At 42.7% G+C, this 15,904-nt stretch overlaps 1 protein-coding gene across 2 annotated transcripts in view; it reads right to left on the minus strand.

The window, feature by feature from the left end:
* rmdn1 (regulator of microtubule dynamics 1) overlaps nt 1-9,015 on the minus strand; it is a 35,847-nt gene extending 26,832 nt beyond the window's left edge. Inside the window, exons 1-2 of one of the 2 annotated variants that reach the window (XM_043688145.2) lie at nt 8,872-9,015; nt 4,532-4,649 (exon numbers count right to left, since the gene is read on the minus strand). In XM_043688145.2, the coding sequence (XP_043544080.1) occupies nt 4,532-4,649; nt 8,872-9,015 (262 nt within the window). The remainder of the gene's footprint in view (nt 1-4,531; nt 4,650-8,871) is intronic. The other variant, XM_043688146.2, reaches the window with a different exon arrangement.
* Between the last annotated feature and the right edge of the window lie 6,889 nt (nt 9,016-15,904).

A 15,904-nucleotide genomic window follows, 5' to 3' on the forward strand; every position in this document is an offset into this window, starting at 1 on the left:
GCTCTCTGCTAATCGATTGCAGCAAATTCAAACTCACTGCACAAGCCTGCAACACATTCCATAGAACGATGACTCTCTGTGAAATAAATAATCTCCTCACAAATAATCCAATTCTATACCTAAATCATTCACACCCATGTCCTCTGCTGCTTGTTAACCTATCTAACTCAGATAATCTATCCACACAGGGCCAATACATTACTTTTATTGAAATGTAAAATCACTGTCAAATCTCATTGTCGTTGTTAAAGTCTAAGTTCTCTAAGATATAAACAATAAAGACTTTAACACAAGGATAACTGAATGAGTAGCCATTCGATACAATTCAACTTCAGTGATTAAAGACCCAAAAACAAATAAGATCTTGAGGTAATTATGTAAGTGCAAGGCCATTCTTGCTTATTCTATACTGGGTGATATCAATCTCCCTTCCCCCAATAACATTATAGAGTATAATTATTGCTGAAAATATTCCAAAGTTTTTAGTGAATGTGCACAGAGATTAGTCTTTGAGTGAAGAAGAACTTCCTGTTATCAGTTCTAAAAATAAATTAAAATGGTCCACCACAGATCCTGAATGACAACTTTTTTTAAGTACTACGTTTGTCCTTTAATTCATTTACGTCATCCCTAAATTTAAATACATGGAGTGGAAACATGGTTGAGACTCTCAAACATCAGTCTCCAAAATGAAAATAAATTGTACAAATTCCAATTGTTTATTAGCAGTATTAATATCCAGTAAGTTGTAGATGGAGCACAGTTTACAGAAGAGCTCACTGCAACCAATATATTTTAGAGCAAAGTTTATTTATTTAGGTAACAGCGTTTAAATAGCAATACTTGTATTGCCACCACAAATGCAGGGGGCACCCATGAAGTCATGGTCCCTTTGACATCACCATTTGGAGGCCTTGTGTAATGGCTTCATATATCAAATATATCTCATGAAACAGCCATACGCTCATGAAATAATTGGAAAACCAAACATGCAATGGGAACTCAGAAAGAGCCCACAGTCTCTGAGCCATATGGCAAGTCAGGTGGGTCAGCCAGGAGTCAGCCGCGAGTGTCTGGGATGGGCTTAGCCGGTGGGATGGCCAAAGCCAAGGAGGTTGGCAAGCAGGATGACAAGCAACAGGGGTGGGGACAGGCAACATGATGAGAATGGATAGTGTGTGGCCAGTGATGGACAGAGCAGCCAATGGGATGGCTGACAACAAACAGGGATGGCCTGTGATGAGGAGGCAGCCAGCGAAAGTATGAATGGACAGGAGCATAGTGGAAACAAGGGTCCAGCCACCAATGATGGGCATGGACAGAGTAGCAGCTGGTGAGAAGGGGGTAGGCAGCAGGTCTGAGAGTGTGAAACAGCAACAAGGAATATACATTGTTTCAGATTCTAGTGCATAATAGTGTTGTCAGCACAGACTTCCTGTTCAAGTGCAGAGGCAGGAGATAAAGTGGGTAAACAATATAAGCTACCTAGAGATTGTATTGTTTAAACTAAAGTCTTTTAAAAACTGCAGCAAGCAACTGTCTATTCACCATCTACAAAGCACAAATTAGGAGTGTGATGGATAGTGCAACTGCAACAGCTGTGTCAAGAAACTCGACACCTTCAGGACAACTGGCTTACTGGCACCCAGTCCACCACCTTAACATTCACCAAGTCCACTACCACGTTCTGTGTTGTCCTCCAAGCCATACTCCATCCTGACTACATCACTGATCCTTCCAGCAGTCGCTGGATTAAAATCCTGAAATTCCCTTCCTAACAGCACACAGGGTGCTACTACCCTCCATGAACTGGTGCAGAAGGCATCTCGCCATCTTCTCAAGACCAGTTACGGATGGGCAATAAGGGGATGGGTAACAAATGTTGATCCAGCAGAGAAGACCACATTTTATAATAGAATTTTTAAAAACACAACACTCCAAGATCTCTATGCTCCAAAGATTTCAACCCCATGGGCATTCTAGATTTTAATCACTCCATCATTGCTGACCTTGCCTTCAGCTCTCCAAACCCTAAACCTGAAATTCACTCCTGAAAACCTTTCACTTTCTATCTCTTATCGGATGTTCCTTATAGCCTCCATCTTTGACCAAGCTGTCGGTCAGACCTAATCCTCCTGTGAAGCATCTTGGAGCATCTTATTGTATCATGTACCTTCATAAATACAAATTACTATTATTATGTAATAAGAACTCTGAATCGTTACAACTGATTTCTGAAAACATAATGGTGTCAGCCACAATCATCAAACTAATTCAAACTAAGTTTCTAAAAGTCGTATTCTTGCCTCACTTTGCAAGATGTGTTGAAACAAAATTAAAAATGGAGCACTCGGTCTTCTGTCAATGGCTATGTTAATTTTCAATAATGCAGTTGTGCTCAACTTTCCTTGTTGGTCAATAAAGTTAAGAAGCTTTAGAGAATACCTTGAGTAGAGCACAAGTAGAGGAAGGACTTAGTGCTCTGTAATCAGGAAAGCTACAATTCAATCTTCTAGCAAAACTCAACACAAACTGGAGGATTACCACTTCATCTTCCACCTTGGCACCTTACAGACCTTAAGACTCAATTTGAGTTTAACAACTTCAGAACAATGAACACCTCCCTCCATGTTCTTAACACAATAGAATAACCCTAGATCCTGTTTTGTATGGGTTGTTTCCAGTATAACTAACCCATTTTCAGATATTCACACATCCCATTCGCACCTATTCAGCATTTAGTTCTTCTCCAGCTTACTATCTTTTGTCTGTTTCCCCTTTTCACTCTCTTTCTGGGCACTGTCTCCATCTATTTATCTCACTCATTCCCGACAACCCCAGGCCCACACGTCAGCAGCATAAATACCACCAGTTGAGATAAAGGATCACTGGACTTGAAACAGTAGCTCTGTTTTTGTCTCCACAAATACGGTCATGCCTGCTGAGTTTCTCCGGCACTTTCTGTTTTTGCTCAGACCTCTACATTGGAACACACACTTTAGGGGAGGTGCCCAAAAATGGATGCTACCAAATTTCTAGACCATAATTTTGAATAGGCTGGACATGGAGAAGGACCAACCTTTGATTTTGGCGAGATCAAGATTCTTATGACATTATGACATTTAGACCGCATTTAGCAAGATGGGCCTTATGCAAGAAATTATAAAATGTTCAGCATTTACTTAGTTCAAGTATTAGTTCAAATGTTCAATTAGACCATTCAGCCCATTGAGTCTGCCCCACCATTCAATCATGGCTGATATGTTTCTCAACCCCATTCTCCTGCTTTCTCCCCATAACTCTTGATCTCCTTACTCACCAAGAACTTATCTATCTTTGTCTTAAATAAACTCACTAACTTAACCTTCATTGCCTTCTGTGGCAATGAGTTCCCCAGATTAACCACAGATTCCTCTTCATCTCAATTCCAAAGGGTCATTCCTTCACTGTGAGGCTGTGCCCTCAGGTTCTATTAGTGGAACTACCTCACAATGTCCACTCTATCCAGGTCTCTCAGTTTTATGTAAATTTCAATCAGACCGCCCCTCATCCTTCTGAACTCAATTAAGTACTGACCCAGAGTCCTCAATTGCTCCTCATATAACAAGTCCTTCATCTCCAGCATCACTCTTGTAAACCTGTTCTGTATCCTCTCTCATGCCAACACATCCTTCCTTAGGGCACAAAACTGCTCATATTCCAAATGCAGTCTGTTCAAACTTATACAGCGTCAGCAGTACATCTCTGCTCTTGTATTCTAGCCATCCTGAAATGAATGCTAACATTGCATTTACCTTCCTAAACTCCAACTGAACCTGTATGTTAACCTTAAGAGAATCCTGAACTAAGATTCCTTAGTTCCTTTGAGTTTCAGTTTTCCGAAGCCTTTCCCCATTTAGAAAATAGTCTGCACCTCTATTCTTCCTATCAAAGTGCATAACTTCACATTTTGCCATATTATATTCAATCTGCCACTTCTTTACCCACTCTTCTCACCTATCCACGTCCTTCTACAGCCTCCCCCTTGCTAAACACTACCTGTCCCTTCACTTATCTTTGTATCATCTGCAAACTGAGCAACAATGCTCTCAGTTCCTTTGTACAGATTGTCAATATATAATGAATAGTCAGGGTCCCAACACTGACTCTTTGTGGAACTCTACTAGTCATGAGCTACCATCCTGAAAAATACACCTTTATTCCCACTCTCTGCTTTCTGTCAGTCAGTTGGTCCTCTATCCATCCCAGTACCCTGCCTCTAACATCATGGGCTCTTATTTAGCAGCCTTCTGTGCAAGACCTTGTCAAAGGCCTTCTGGAAATCTAAATAGTTTATGTCCACCGGCTCTCCTTTGTCTAACTTGCTTGTTGTCTCCTCAAAGAATTCTAACCGACTTGACAGGAAGACAATTCTGACTATCAGAGGAGAAAATAAATAACCAGCATCATTGCTAGCCTGATTTTCTCATGTAAAAATGCGCAGTTACTTCACAGAGAAAATCATACTGCAAATCTCCAATTCTAAGTTTACCTTTTTCATCAGCATGAACTATGAGAAATCCTGGAATGTTTCTGTAAACGTCATAACCCAGAAAGGTCATTAATGACAGAGTTAGTCCTCTTCCTAAATTTTTACCACCTCCCAAAACCTAGACATGGAAAATAAGTGTTATGGTTAAACACAATTAAATTCCAAAGTCATAATAAACAGTAAATAGAATATCATTTTAAAATTGAAGATAATTTGAACACCTGGTCAAGAGAACTTGCTGCTTATCCTTTGCTGACACATGGTTATATTAGTTGGCTATTTTATGCTTCAAATAAACACCACAAAAGGAAGAGAGATAATTCTACCTCTTGGAGAAAATACATAATATTTCCAAACAAGGGCAGAATGTATGCAATTAATGTAAGGGCCCTTAGTAGTGTTGTAAAACAGAGATATAGGGGTTCTGGTTTATAATTCTTTGAAAATTACATCACATATAGATAGGGTGGTTAAGAAGGGATTTAGCACACTTGCTTTCATTGCTCAGATCTTTGAGTATAGGAGTTGGGGTGTCATGTTGAGGTTGTACAAGAGGCCTTTTCTGGAGTGCTGTGTGCAGTTCTGTTCACCCTGTTACAGGAAGGGTTTTATTAAACTGGGAGGGGTTCAGAAGATTTATCAGGATGTTGCTGGAAAAGAAGGCTGGGACTTTTGTCACCGGAGAATAGGAGGTTGAGAGATGACCTTACTGAGGTTTATAAAATCATGAGGGGCAAAGATAAGGTGAATGACGCCCAAGGGTGGGGCGTTCAAAACCAGGGGGGGGGTGGGGAGGCATATTTTTCAGGTGAGAGGAAAAAGATTTCAAAAGGATATGAGGGGCAATGTTTTTATATAGAGAGTGATTCATGTGTGGAATGAACTGCCAGGGAAAGTGGTGAATGCAGTTACAATGTTTAAAAGATTTTCAAATAAGTTCACGAATAGGAAAGGTTTGGAGGAATAGGGCCAAGTGCAGATAGGTGGGACATGTTTAGTCTGGAACATGATCAGCGTGGATTAGTTGGACTGAAGGGTCTGTTTCCATGCTTCATGACTCTATGACTCATAATGCAAAGGATTTAAAAAGCTAATGTGTCAACCATTGCAACAGCAAACTCAACAACCCAGAACAGCTGCTTACAGTAAGAACTAAATTGTTTTGGCAGTGCACTGATTATAAACAGTAATTTACATGGGACTTCCTTCTCCTCCCTGAAAGTTTGTTTCATCTACACTGGAGACCCTGGTCCTGAACACATTTTTTTCTAATTACAATGGATAATAAACCATAAAGTCAGAAAAACCAGCCATAAATCAAGGGATAGTAAACTGAATTCACAATCAATGATTTCTCAAGATGTATCCATTTTTGCAGCTTATTGCACCTTAAACATTATCAACAGGTAAAAAGTCAGTATCCATAATACCAGTACATGGTAATACCAAACCGATTTATTGTTCTATTCCCATCATCAAAGCTCAACTGTTTAATCTTCTGTCTTGCTCCTAATCTCTTTAAATCTCCTTTCCAAATTTAACTAGCCAACAGCCATATTTCCCAATATCATCCATGTTATCTTAAGTGAAATTTCTTGATGCATGCTATATTAGAAGATATTGCAAAATGCAACTTCTTTGTCTTAGTGAAAATTTCCAAATTACATTGGGATTGCAGGACACTGACTGTAAGACATAAGAGCAGAATTAGGCCATTTGGATCAGCCAGTCTGCTCTACCATTCTGACCCTTTTCAACACCATACTCCTGGCTTCTCCCCATAACCCTCGATCCCCTTACCAAGCAAGTACCTATCTATCCCTGTCTCAAATATACTAAATATACTTAGGGGTGGCACGGTGGCTCAGTGGTTAGCAATGCTGCCTCACAGCACCAAAATCCCAGGTTCGATTCCAGCCTCGGGTGACTGTATGTGTGGAGTTTGCACATTCTCCCAGTGTCTGCAAGGGTTTCCTCCCACAGTCCAAAGATGTGCAGGCCAGGTATATTGGCTATGCTAAATTGCCCATAGCGTTAGGTACATTAGTCAGAGGGAAATGGGTCTGGGTGAGTTACTCTTCGGAGGGTCGGCTTGGACTTGTTGGGCCGAAGGGCCTGTTTCACACTGTAGGGAATCTAATCTAACCTTAATGACTTGTCCTCCACAGACCTTCTGTGGTGACGAGTTCCACAGATTCATCACTCTCTGGTTGAAGAAATTCCTCCTACTCTCGGTTCCAAAGGATCATACTCCCACTTTGAAGCTGTGCCCTCAAGCCAGAGTCTCTTTCACTAATGGAAATATCTTCACCATGTTCACTCTGTACAGGCCTCTCAGTAAGTTTCGAGCAAATCTCCCCCCATCATTTTAAACTTCATTTAGTGCAAACACAGACCTCAACTGCTCCTCATATGCCAAGCCCTTCATCATTCTTATAAATCTCCTCTGGACTGCCTCCAAGACCAGCACATCCTTCCTTATACTAGCCCAAAACTGCTCACATTATTCCAAATGCAGCCTGACTGGAGCCTTGTACAGCCTCAGCAGTACATCTCTGAACGTGTATTCTAGCCATCTTGAAATAAATGCTAATTTTGCATTTGCCTTCCTAACTGCTAACTGAACCTACATAGTAACCTGAAGAGAATCTTAAACTAGGACTCCTAGGTCCCTCTGTTCTTCAGATTTCCATAGCCTTTCTCCTGCAGAGTATTTATCAAAGGCCTTCTGGAAATCCAAATAATTACATCCCCAGGCTCTGCTTTGCCTAACTTGCTTCTTACCTCCTAAAAGAATTGTAAAAATTTGTCAGGAATGACTTTCCTTGACAAAGCTGTGTTGACCCAGCCTTATTTTACCATGTATTTCCAAGTACTCCACAATCTCCATCCTTAATATTTGACTCTAAAATCTTACCGATAACCAAGATCAGACTAACTGGCCTATGGTTTCCTGTCTTCTGCCTCCCTCCCTTCTTAAACAGGGGTGTTACATTAACCATTTTTTCAGAGCTTTTGGAGCCTCCCTGATTCCTGAAGGTTCACCACCCTGAAGGACCTTGAACAGCATTGATGTATAGAGGGATCCTGGGGTTCAGTCCATAGCTCTCTGAAAGTGGCCATGCAAGTAGATAGGGTGGTAAAGAAGGCATGCTCGCCTTTCTTGGTCTGGGAACTGAGTACAAGAGTCAGGATGTCATGTTATAGCTTTATAAAACTTTGGTTCAGCCACACTTAAGAGTATTGCATTCAATTCTGGTTGCCACATTACAGGAAGGATGTGGAGGCTTTGGCGAGGGTGCAGAAGAGGTTTACTAGGATGCTGTCTGGATTAGATGGTTTAAATTATAGGGAGAGGCTGGAAAAACTTGGGCTGTTTTCTCTGGAGCAGTGGAGATTGAGGGGAGACTATGAAATTTGAGAAGCATAAATAGGCTTGATGGTCAGAAACTTTTTTCCAGATTTGAAATGTCTAAAACTGAGGGACATGCATTTAAGGTGAGAGCAGAAAGTTCAAAGGAGGTGTGAGGGGTAACTTTGTTTTACACAGAGTGGTAAGAGTGTGGAACTCACTACCAGGGGTGGTAGTGAAGGCAGATAGGGGCATTTAAGGATCTTTTAGAATAGCACATGAATATGCAAGGAATGGAGGGGTATGGACCAAGGGCAGGCAGAAGGGATTAGTTTATTTTGGTGTCATGTTCACATAACATTGTGGGCCAAAAGGCTGTACAGTTCTATGTTTACCAATGCATATATAATCTCTTCAGCTAACTCATTCCGAACTGTGGGATGTAGTCCACCTGGTCAGGGTAATTTATCCACCTTCAGACCTTTCATCTGCCCCAATACCTTTTCCTCACCTCTGCCCCCTGAATTTCTGGTATTCTGCTTTGATGTCCAAAACATGCACATTCTTACAGATACCTTTCATTCACAGAACATTTAAATACGGAAACTTGCAAACGTGGGCCTACAGGGCAGAAATCGAATTGGTATGATGCAAGACAAGAATTTGGGGGCAGGAGCCCCAGTGACAACATGCATAAGAACTCTGATGAAATGGAGGTTTAAAATGAGAAATGAAATGAGACCGGAACATATTTGGGATTACAACACAACTGTTGAGGTGTTTGCCAGGATCGAAGATTAAATTGGGAGCTGCAATGTGATGCTGATCAGGACTGGGGGCTCAGGGTAGCAATTGGAGACCAGATAAACGGAAATGCGCATGCGCGGTCACCGCCACTTGTCCAACTTCCATCGGGACAGGAGACGGTTAAAGCCACGATCTGAGCCCGGTAATAACACATCCGCTGGCCGGAAGCCCCGCCACCCACCTGCGCTCTCACCCCGGGCCTAGAAATGTACGACTGCACTCGGCAGCACCCACTGCGCCCGGTCACAGTGGCTTTCAACAGGAACCGAAAAACTCCGGTGCCTCCGACAGCCGCCATTCTCCCCTCGGCCGGGCCGCTCCGCATCGCCCCCTGTGACCAACAGGGGCGCTGTCATAAGGAGTTCGGCTGCTCCCTAGTGGCCAGTCCCTGTAATAACACCCACTTCTGGTTTCGTGCAGGATCGCAATGACAGCACTCAATTCTGATTCAGTACAGGATTAGATTGAGAGAACAGAGTCCTAATTTAATCCAGGATCGTACTGAGAGCAGTCAATTCGAATTTGCACCAGGATCACACTGACAACACAGACTCCTGATTTAATACAGGGTCATATTAAAAATACAGAATCCTGATTTAATTCCGGATGACACTGATCTCACCAGTCTTGATTTAATCTGGGGGGAATCGCACTGCGAGCATTCAACCCTGATTTAATCCAGGTCAGATTGAGAGTACAGAGCCATGATTTAATCCAGGATCAGGCTATGAGCACCCAGTCCCGATTTAATATAGGAGCAGACTGAGAGTATCCAGAAACAAAAAACAGAACTTTCTGGAGAAACTCTGCAGTTCTGACAGCACCTGTGGAGAGAAACTGGAGTTAAACTTGAGATCAATGTCCCTTCTTCAGATGATGGTAGCTCGGAAAAGGTGGTATATACACTGATGGGGCTGTAGGAGGGAAAGGAGTGCACGGGTCCCAAGTTCAACTGCCATCTGCACCACAGGAGTTTAATAACATGTCGGAACAGATTGATTAGAAAAATATCTGCACGGCTGACTGAAATGACCCACAGGCAGCCAGGGCAGACTGCCAGAATTTCTAGTCACCCAGGAAACGTTCATAAACACACAGTTCAGAGTATAACACCATAAGACTATAAGACATAGGAGCAGAAATTAGACCATTCAGCCCATTGAATCTGCTCCACCATTCAATCATGGCTGATACGTTTCTCAACCCCATTCTCCCACTTTCTTCCTGTAACCCTTGATCCACTTGACAATTAAGACCTATCTATCTCTGTCTTAAATATACTGAATGACCTGGCCTCCACAGCTTCCTGTGGGAGTGAATTCCATAGATTCACCACTCTCTGGCAAAAGCAGATGTATATTGGACAGCAATGAAGGTTACCTCAGAGTACAATGGGATCTTGATCAGATGGGCCAATTGGCTGAGGAGTGGCAGATGGAGTTTAATTTAAATAAATGCGAGGTGCTGCATTTTGGAAAAGCAAATCTTTGCAGGACCTATACACTCAATTGTAAGGTCCTGGGGAGTGTTGGTGAACAAAGAGACCTTGGAGTGCAGGATCATAGTTCCTTGAAAGTAGAGTCGTAGATAGATAAGATAGTGAAGAAGGCATTTAGTATAGAGCCACAGAGTTATGGAGATGCACTGCACAGAAACAGACCCTTCGTCCAACTCGTCCATGCTGACCAGATATCCCAACTTAATCTAGTCCCATTTGCCAGCACTCGGCCCATATCCCCCAAACCCTCCACCACTTTGTATATGCCGTACATGCACCACCCTCTGTGTAAAAAAGTTGCCCCATAGGTCTCTTGTATATCTTTTCCCTCTCACCCTAAACCTATGCCCTCTAGTTCTGGACTCCCCAACCCCAGGGAAAATACTTTGTCTATTTATCCTATCCATGCCCCTCATGATTTTATAAACCTCTATAAGGTCACCCCTCAGCCTCTGACGGTCCAGTGAAAACAGCCACTGCCTATTCAGCCTCTCCCTACAAGCTCAAATCCTCCAACCCTGGCTATATTCTTGTAAATCTTTTCTGAACACTTTCAAGTTTCACAACATCCTTCCTTTATTGGTCAGATTATTGAGTATAGGAGTTAGAAGGTAATTTTGATGCTGTACAGGATGTTGGTTAGGCCACTTTTGGAATATTGCATGCAATTCTGGTCTCCTTCCTATCGGAATGGGGGGGAGGAGGGTGGAGCAGATAAATGGGAAAGGTGATGAACAGGTCAGGAGGGTGGTGCCGAGTTGGAGGCATGGAACTGAGATAATGTGGGGTGAGGGGAAATGAGGAAACTGTTGAAATCCACATTGATCATGTGTCCCAAGATGGAATACGCGGCATTCTTCCTCCAAGCATCAGGTGGTAAGGGTTTGGTGATGCAGGAGGCGCAGGATCTGCATGTCCTTGATGGAGTGGGAGGGGGAGTTGAAGTGTTCAGCCATGTGGTGGTGGAGTTGGTGGGTGCATGTGTCCCACAGGTGTTCTCTGGAACTATCTGCAAGTAGGCGTCCTGAATCCCCAATGTAGAGGAGACCATATCGGGTGCAACGGATACCATAGATAACATTGGTGGAGGTACAGATAAATTTCTGTCACATCTGGAAGGATCCTTTGGGGCCTTCGACAGAGGTGAGGGGAGTCGTGTGGGCGCAGGTTTTGCACTTCCTGCAGTGGCAGGGGAAGGTGCCGGGAGTGGGGTGTGGGCTGGTGGGGGGGGGGGGGGGGGGGGGGGGGGGAGGGGGGTGGACCTGATGAAGGAGTCACAAAAGGAATTGTCTCTCCGGAATGCTGATAGAGGTGAGGAGGGAAATATATCTCTGGTGGTGGGGTCCGTTTGTAGGTGGCAGAATGGCAGAGATTGATGCTATGTATGTGGAGATTGGTGAGGTGGAAGGTGAGGACAAGCGGGTTTCTGTCCTTGTTGCATTGGGAGGGGTAGGGTTCTAGGGCAGAGGTGTGGGAAGTGGAGGAGATGCCCTGGAGGGCATCGTTGACTACATGGGAGGGGAAATTGCGATCTTGGAAGAAAGAGTACATCTGGGATTTTCTAAGGTGGAATTGGTCATCCTGGGAACAGATGCAATGGAGGCGGAAGAATTAGGAATGAGGGATGGCATTTTTATAAGAGGTAGGGTGGGAGGATGTGTTGTCTAGGTCGCTGTGGGTGCCTCATTCCTGATGAAGGGCTTATATCTGAAACGTTGATTCTCCTGCTCTTCAGATGCTGCCTGACCTGCTGTGCTTTTCCAGCACCACACTCTCAACTCTGATCTTCAGCATCTGCAGTCCTCACTTTCTACCTATTTTATCATACATTTTCAAGTAGTCAGCAATCTCATCCTTCACAATGGACCCCAAAGTTTATTCACCTTCAGGCCATTCATTTTTTCTAGTACCTTCTCCTTGGTGATAGCCACCATACTCAGCTCTGCCCCCTTACTCTCTTGAATTTTTGGGATATTACTTGTGTCTTCCACTATGAAGACTGACACAAAGTAATTAATCAGTTCCTCAACCATTTCCTTATTCCCCTCAACTATCTCACCAGTGTCATTTTCCAGCAGTCCAATGTCCACTTTTGCCTCTCTTTTGCACTTTATATATCTAAAGAAACTCTTACAGTCTTCTTTTATATCAGTGGCAAGCTTACCTTCATATTTAATCTTCTCCCTCCTTATTTCTTTTTTTGTTGCCCTCTGTTGGTCTTTGTAAGCTTTCCAATCCTTTGGTTTCCCACCACCTTCACCACATTGTATGCTTTCTCTTTTGCCTCAATGCTATCCCTGACTTCCCTAGTCATCCTCCCTGCACCATGCTTTTTTTTCCTCAGGATGAATCTCTGTTGTGTCTCCTGAATTGGTCCCAGAAACTCCTGCCATTGCTGTTCTACTGTCTTTCCTACTAGGCTCTTCTCCCAGTCAATTCTGTCCAGCCCCTCCCTCATGCCTCTATAGTTGCTTTTATTTAGCCATAATACCGTTACCTCTGATTCTATCTTCTCCATCTCAAATTTCAGAGTAAATTCAATCATATTATGATCACTGCCTCCTAAGGGTTCCTTCACCCTAAGCTTCCTTATCAATCTGCCTCATTGTACAAAACTAAAGCTAGTGTTGCCTGTTTCCTCGTGGGCTCCACCAAAAGCTGCTCTAAAAGGCCACTTTATAGACATTTCACAAATACCTTTCCTTGCAATCCACTACCAACCTGATTTTCTCAGTCCACCAGCATATTGAAATGCCCACGATCATTGTAAGTTCGCCTTTCTTACACACCTTCTCTACCTCCTGATGTATCTTGTACCCCAGCTCCTTACTACTATTTGGAGGCCTGTACATAACTCCAACTATGGTATGTCAGTCAGACAATATGTTAATCTGAAAGTACTCAGTTCCCTAGTGCTGAATTCACACTCAAGATACTTGGGAATGGAAAAGAGCACTCAGTGGTAACTGACTCTGCCAAAAATCATCTTAGCCTGCTGGACCAACTTTCCTCATTCCTGAAGAAGGGCTAATGCCCGAAACGTCGATTCTCCTGTTCCCTAGATGCTGCCTGACCTGCTGCGCTTTTCCAGCAACACATTTCCATCTCTGATCTCCAGCATCTGCAGACCTCACTTTCTCCTCTGCCAAAAATCACCCTTGATTGATTAAATATTATTCAATGCCAACTCACTTAGGCTCTCAGAGTACTTAGGGCAGATTTCCATAATCCACAGACAGCATGATGACATTGTGATTAGCCAGGTTATCACATAACTTTCAACTTTTCAACTAGAAGAAGGCACAGGTTCAAAGAGAGAGGGGGAAAGTTTAGGGGAGAAGTGCAGGGAAAATCTTTCAGAGGGTGTTGGGTACCTGGAACACACTGCCAGTGGAAGTAATGGAAGCAAACATGTTAGTAATGTTTCAGGCTTATCTTGATAGATGCATGAACAGCAGGCAAACAGAGAGATAGAAACTGTGCATGGGCAATAGGTAGCAGGTCTAAATAAAGATTAGAGTTGGTGCAGGCTTGGTGGGCTGAAGGGCCTATTCTTGCATTGTACTTATTGTACAACCACAGGATATTCATTAGTTAAGTTCATAGTGTGACTCCTTTATTTTCCATACTTCTGATGATCATTATACTTGTACCCAATGTTAACAAAATCTCTACCGCAGCTAATGCCTGACCTTCAAAGTTATTCTTCTATAAGTAAAGGCCAGTAGCTATCACTGAAGACATTGATGAGCAGTAGCCCCATATCCCCCCTTCCCCTTCTTCCTAATGGATAAAAATAATTGGAATTCCCACAAATCACAGTGAAGTTGTACATCACCAGTTGGCTGGGTGGCTGGTTTGGAAGGCAGAGTGATGCCAACTCTGGTTCAATTCCCATACAGGCTGAGCTTACAATTGGAAGACTCTCCTTCTCAATCTCTCCCTTCACCTGAGGTGAGCTGAAACTTCAGTCAAACCACCACCAGTCATTTCTCTCTAATGAAAAAGCCACACTATGGTCTGATAAGACTATGGTGACTTTACCTTTACACAGAAAACTATAAGACATGAGCAGAAGTAAGCTATTCAACACATTGAATGTACTCTGCCATTCAATGGAATCATAACTGATCAGATAATCCTCAACTCCACTTTCCTGCTTTTTTCCCATAACTCATTGATTGAAAATGCATCTATTTCAGCTTTGAATGTAGTTAACAATACAGCTGTAAAGCATTTCACAGATTCACTATCCCCTGAGTGAAAAAAAAATCTTCCTCATCACTGTCTTAAATGGGTGACCTCTTTCTCTGATGTCATCTGGTCTTAGACTTTCCCATAAGGGGAAACAATCTCTCCTCATCTACCCTGTCATGTCTCCTAAGAATCATGTATTTTTCAGTAAGGTCACATCACATTTTTCTATATTTCAATGACACAGGCCCAACCTACTCAACCTCTCCTCACAAAACAGTCTCTCCATATCCAAGGTCAACTTAGTTGAAAGTATTTTCACTTTCCCTGATGCCAGTATATATTTCCTTTGATAAGGGGCCCAAAACTGTTCATAACATTCCTTATAGTGCCAAAGACCTGGGTTCAATTCCCGCCTTAGGCAACTGACTTTGTGGAGTTTGCACATTCTCCCCGTGTCTGCGTGGGTTTCCTCCGGGTGCTCCGGTTTCCTCCCACAGTCCAAAAATGTGCAGGTCAGGTGAATTGGCCATGCTAAATTGCCCGTAGTGTTAGGGGAATGGGTCCGGGTGGGTTGCTCTTCGGAGGGTCGGTGTGGACTTGTTGGGCCGAAGGGCCTGTTTTCACACTGTAAGTAATCTAATCTAATCAAATTTAAAACATTCCTTAGTATGATCTTGTACAGTTTTAGCAAAACTTCCCTATTTAAATACTCCATTCTCTTCAAAATAAATGTCAACATTCCATTTGTTTTCCCCATTATCCATTGAACTTGGATGTTAGTTTTTTGTAATTCATGCGTGAGAACTCTGAAATCCCTGTGCTGTAGCTTCCTACAGTCATTCTCCATTTAAGTAATATTCAGCTCCTCCATTCTTCCTGCCAAAGTGCACAATATTCCATCTGTCAAGATTCGCTCACTCATTTAAACTATTTATATCAGTCTTCATACTCTTCATGTTATCCTCACTACTTGCCTTCACATCTATTTTTGTATCTTTTACAAATTTGGCTATAATATATCCACTATCCTCATCCAAGGTTTTAATATATATTCTAAATAACTGTGGCCCCAGGACTGATCCTGTCGCATTCCACTAGTTACAGGTTGCAATTCTGAAAATAGTCTCAATATCCAGGCTCCCTATCTTCCATTTATAAGCCAATCCTTTATCTATTCTAATATACTACTTTGAACAGCACACTCTTATCTCATGAAGTGGCCTAACATGTACAATCCTATACCATGTTGATCATAAAAGATCAATACAGAGAAGACACTTTATCTGATCACCAGTGTTTAAAGAAGGGACTTGGGGGAATTAGAAGAGAAACTCAGTAGGACCAGTGTGTACCATCTGCAAAATGCACTGAGGAAAAATAAACCAAGACTCTTTAGACAGCACTTTCCAAACCCACAACCATTACCATTCGGAAGGAAGGTACATGGGAACACCAGCCCCTGCATGTTCCCTTCCAAGCTACTTGCACCAACTGGACTGCAGCAGTTCAAAAAAGAAGT

Source organism: Chiloscyllium plagiosum, unplaced genomic scaffold (genome assembly GCF_037043375.1).
Source record: "Chiloscyllium plagiosum isolate Xiang-an unplaced genomic scaffold, Cpla_swu_hap1 HiC_scaffold_4, whole genome shotgun sequence".
Lineage (NCBI taxonomy): Eukaryota > Metazoa > Chordata > Chondrichthyes > Orectolobiformes > Hemiscylliidae > Chiloscyllium > Chiloscyllium plagiosum.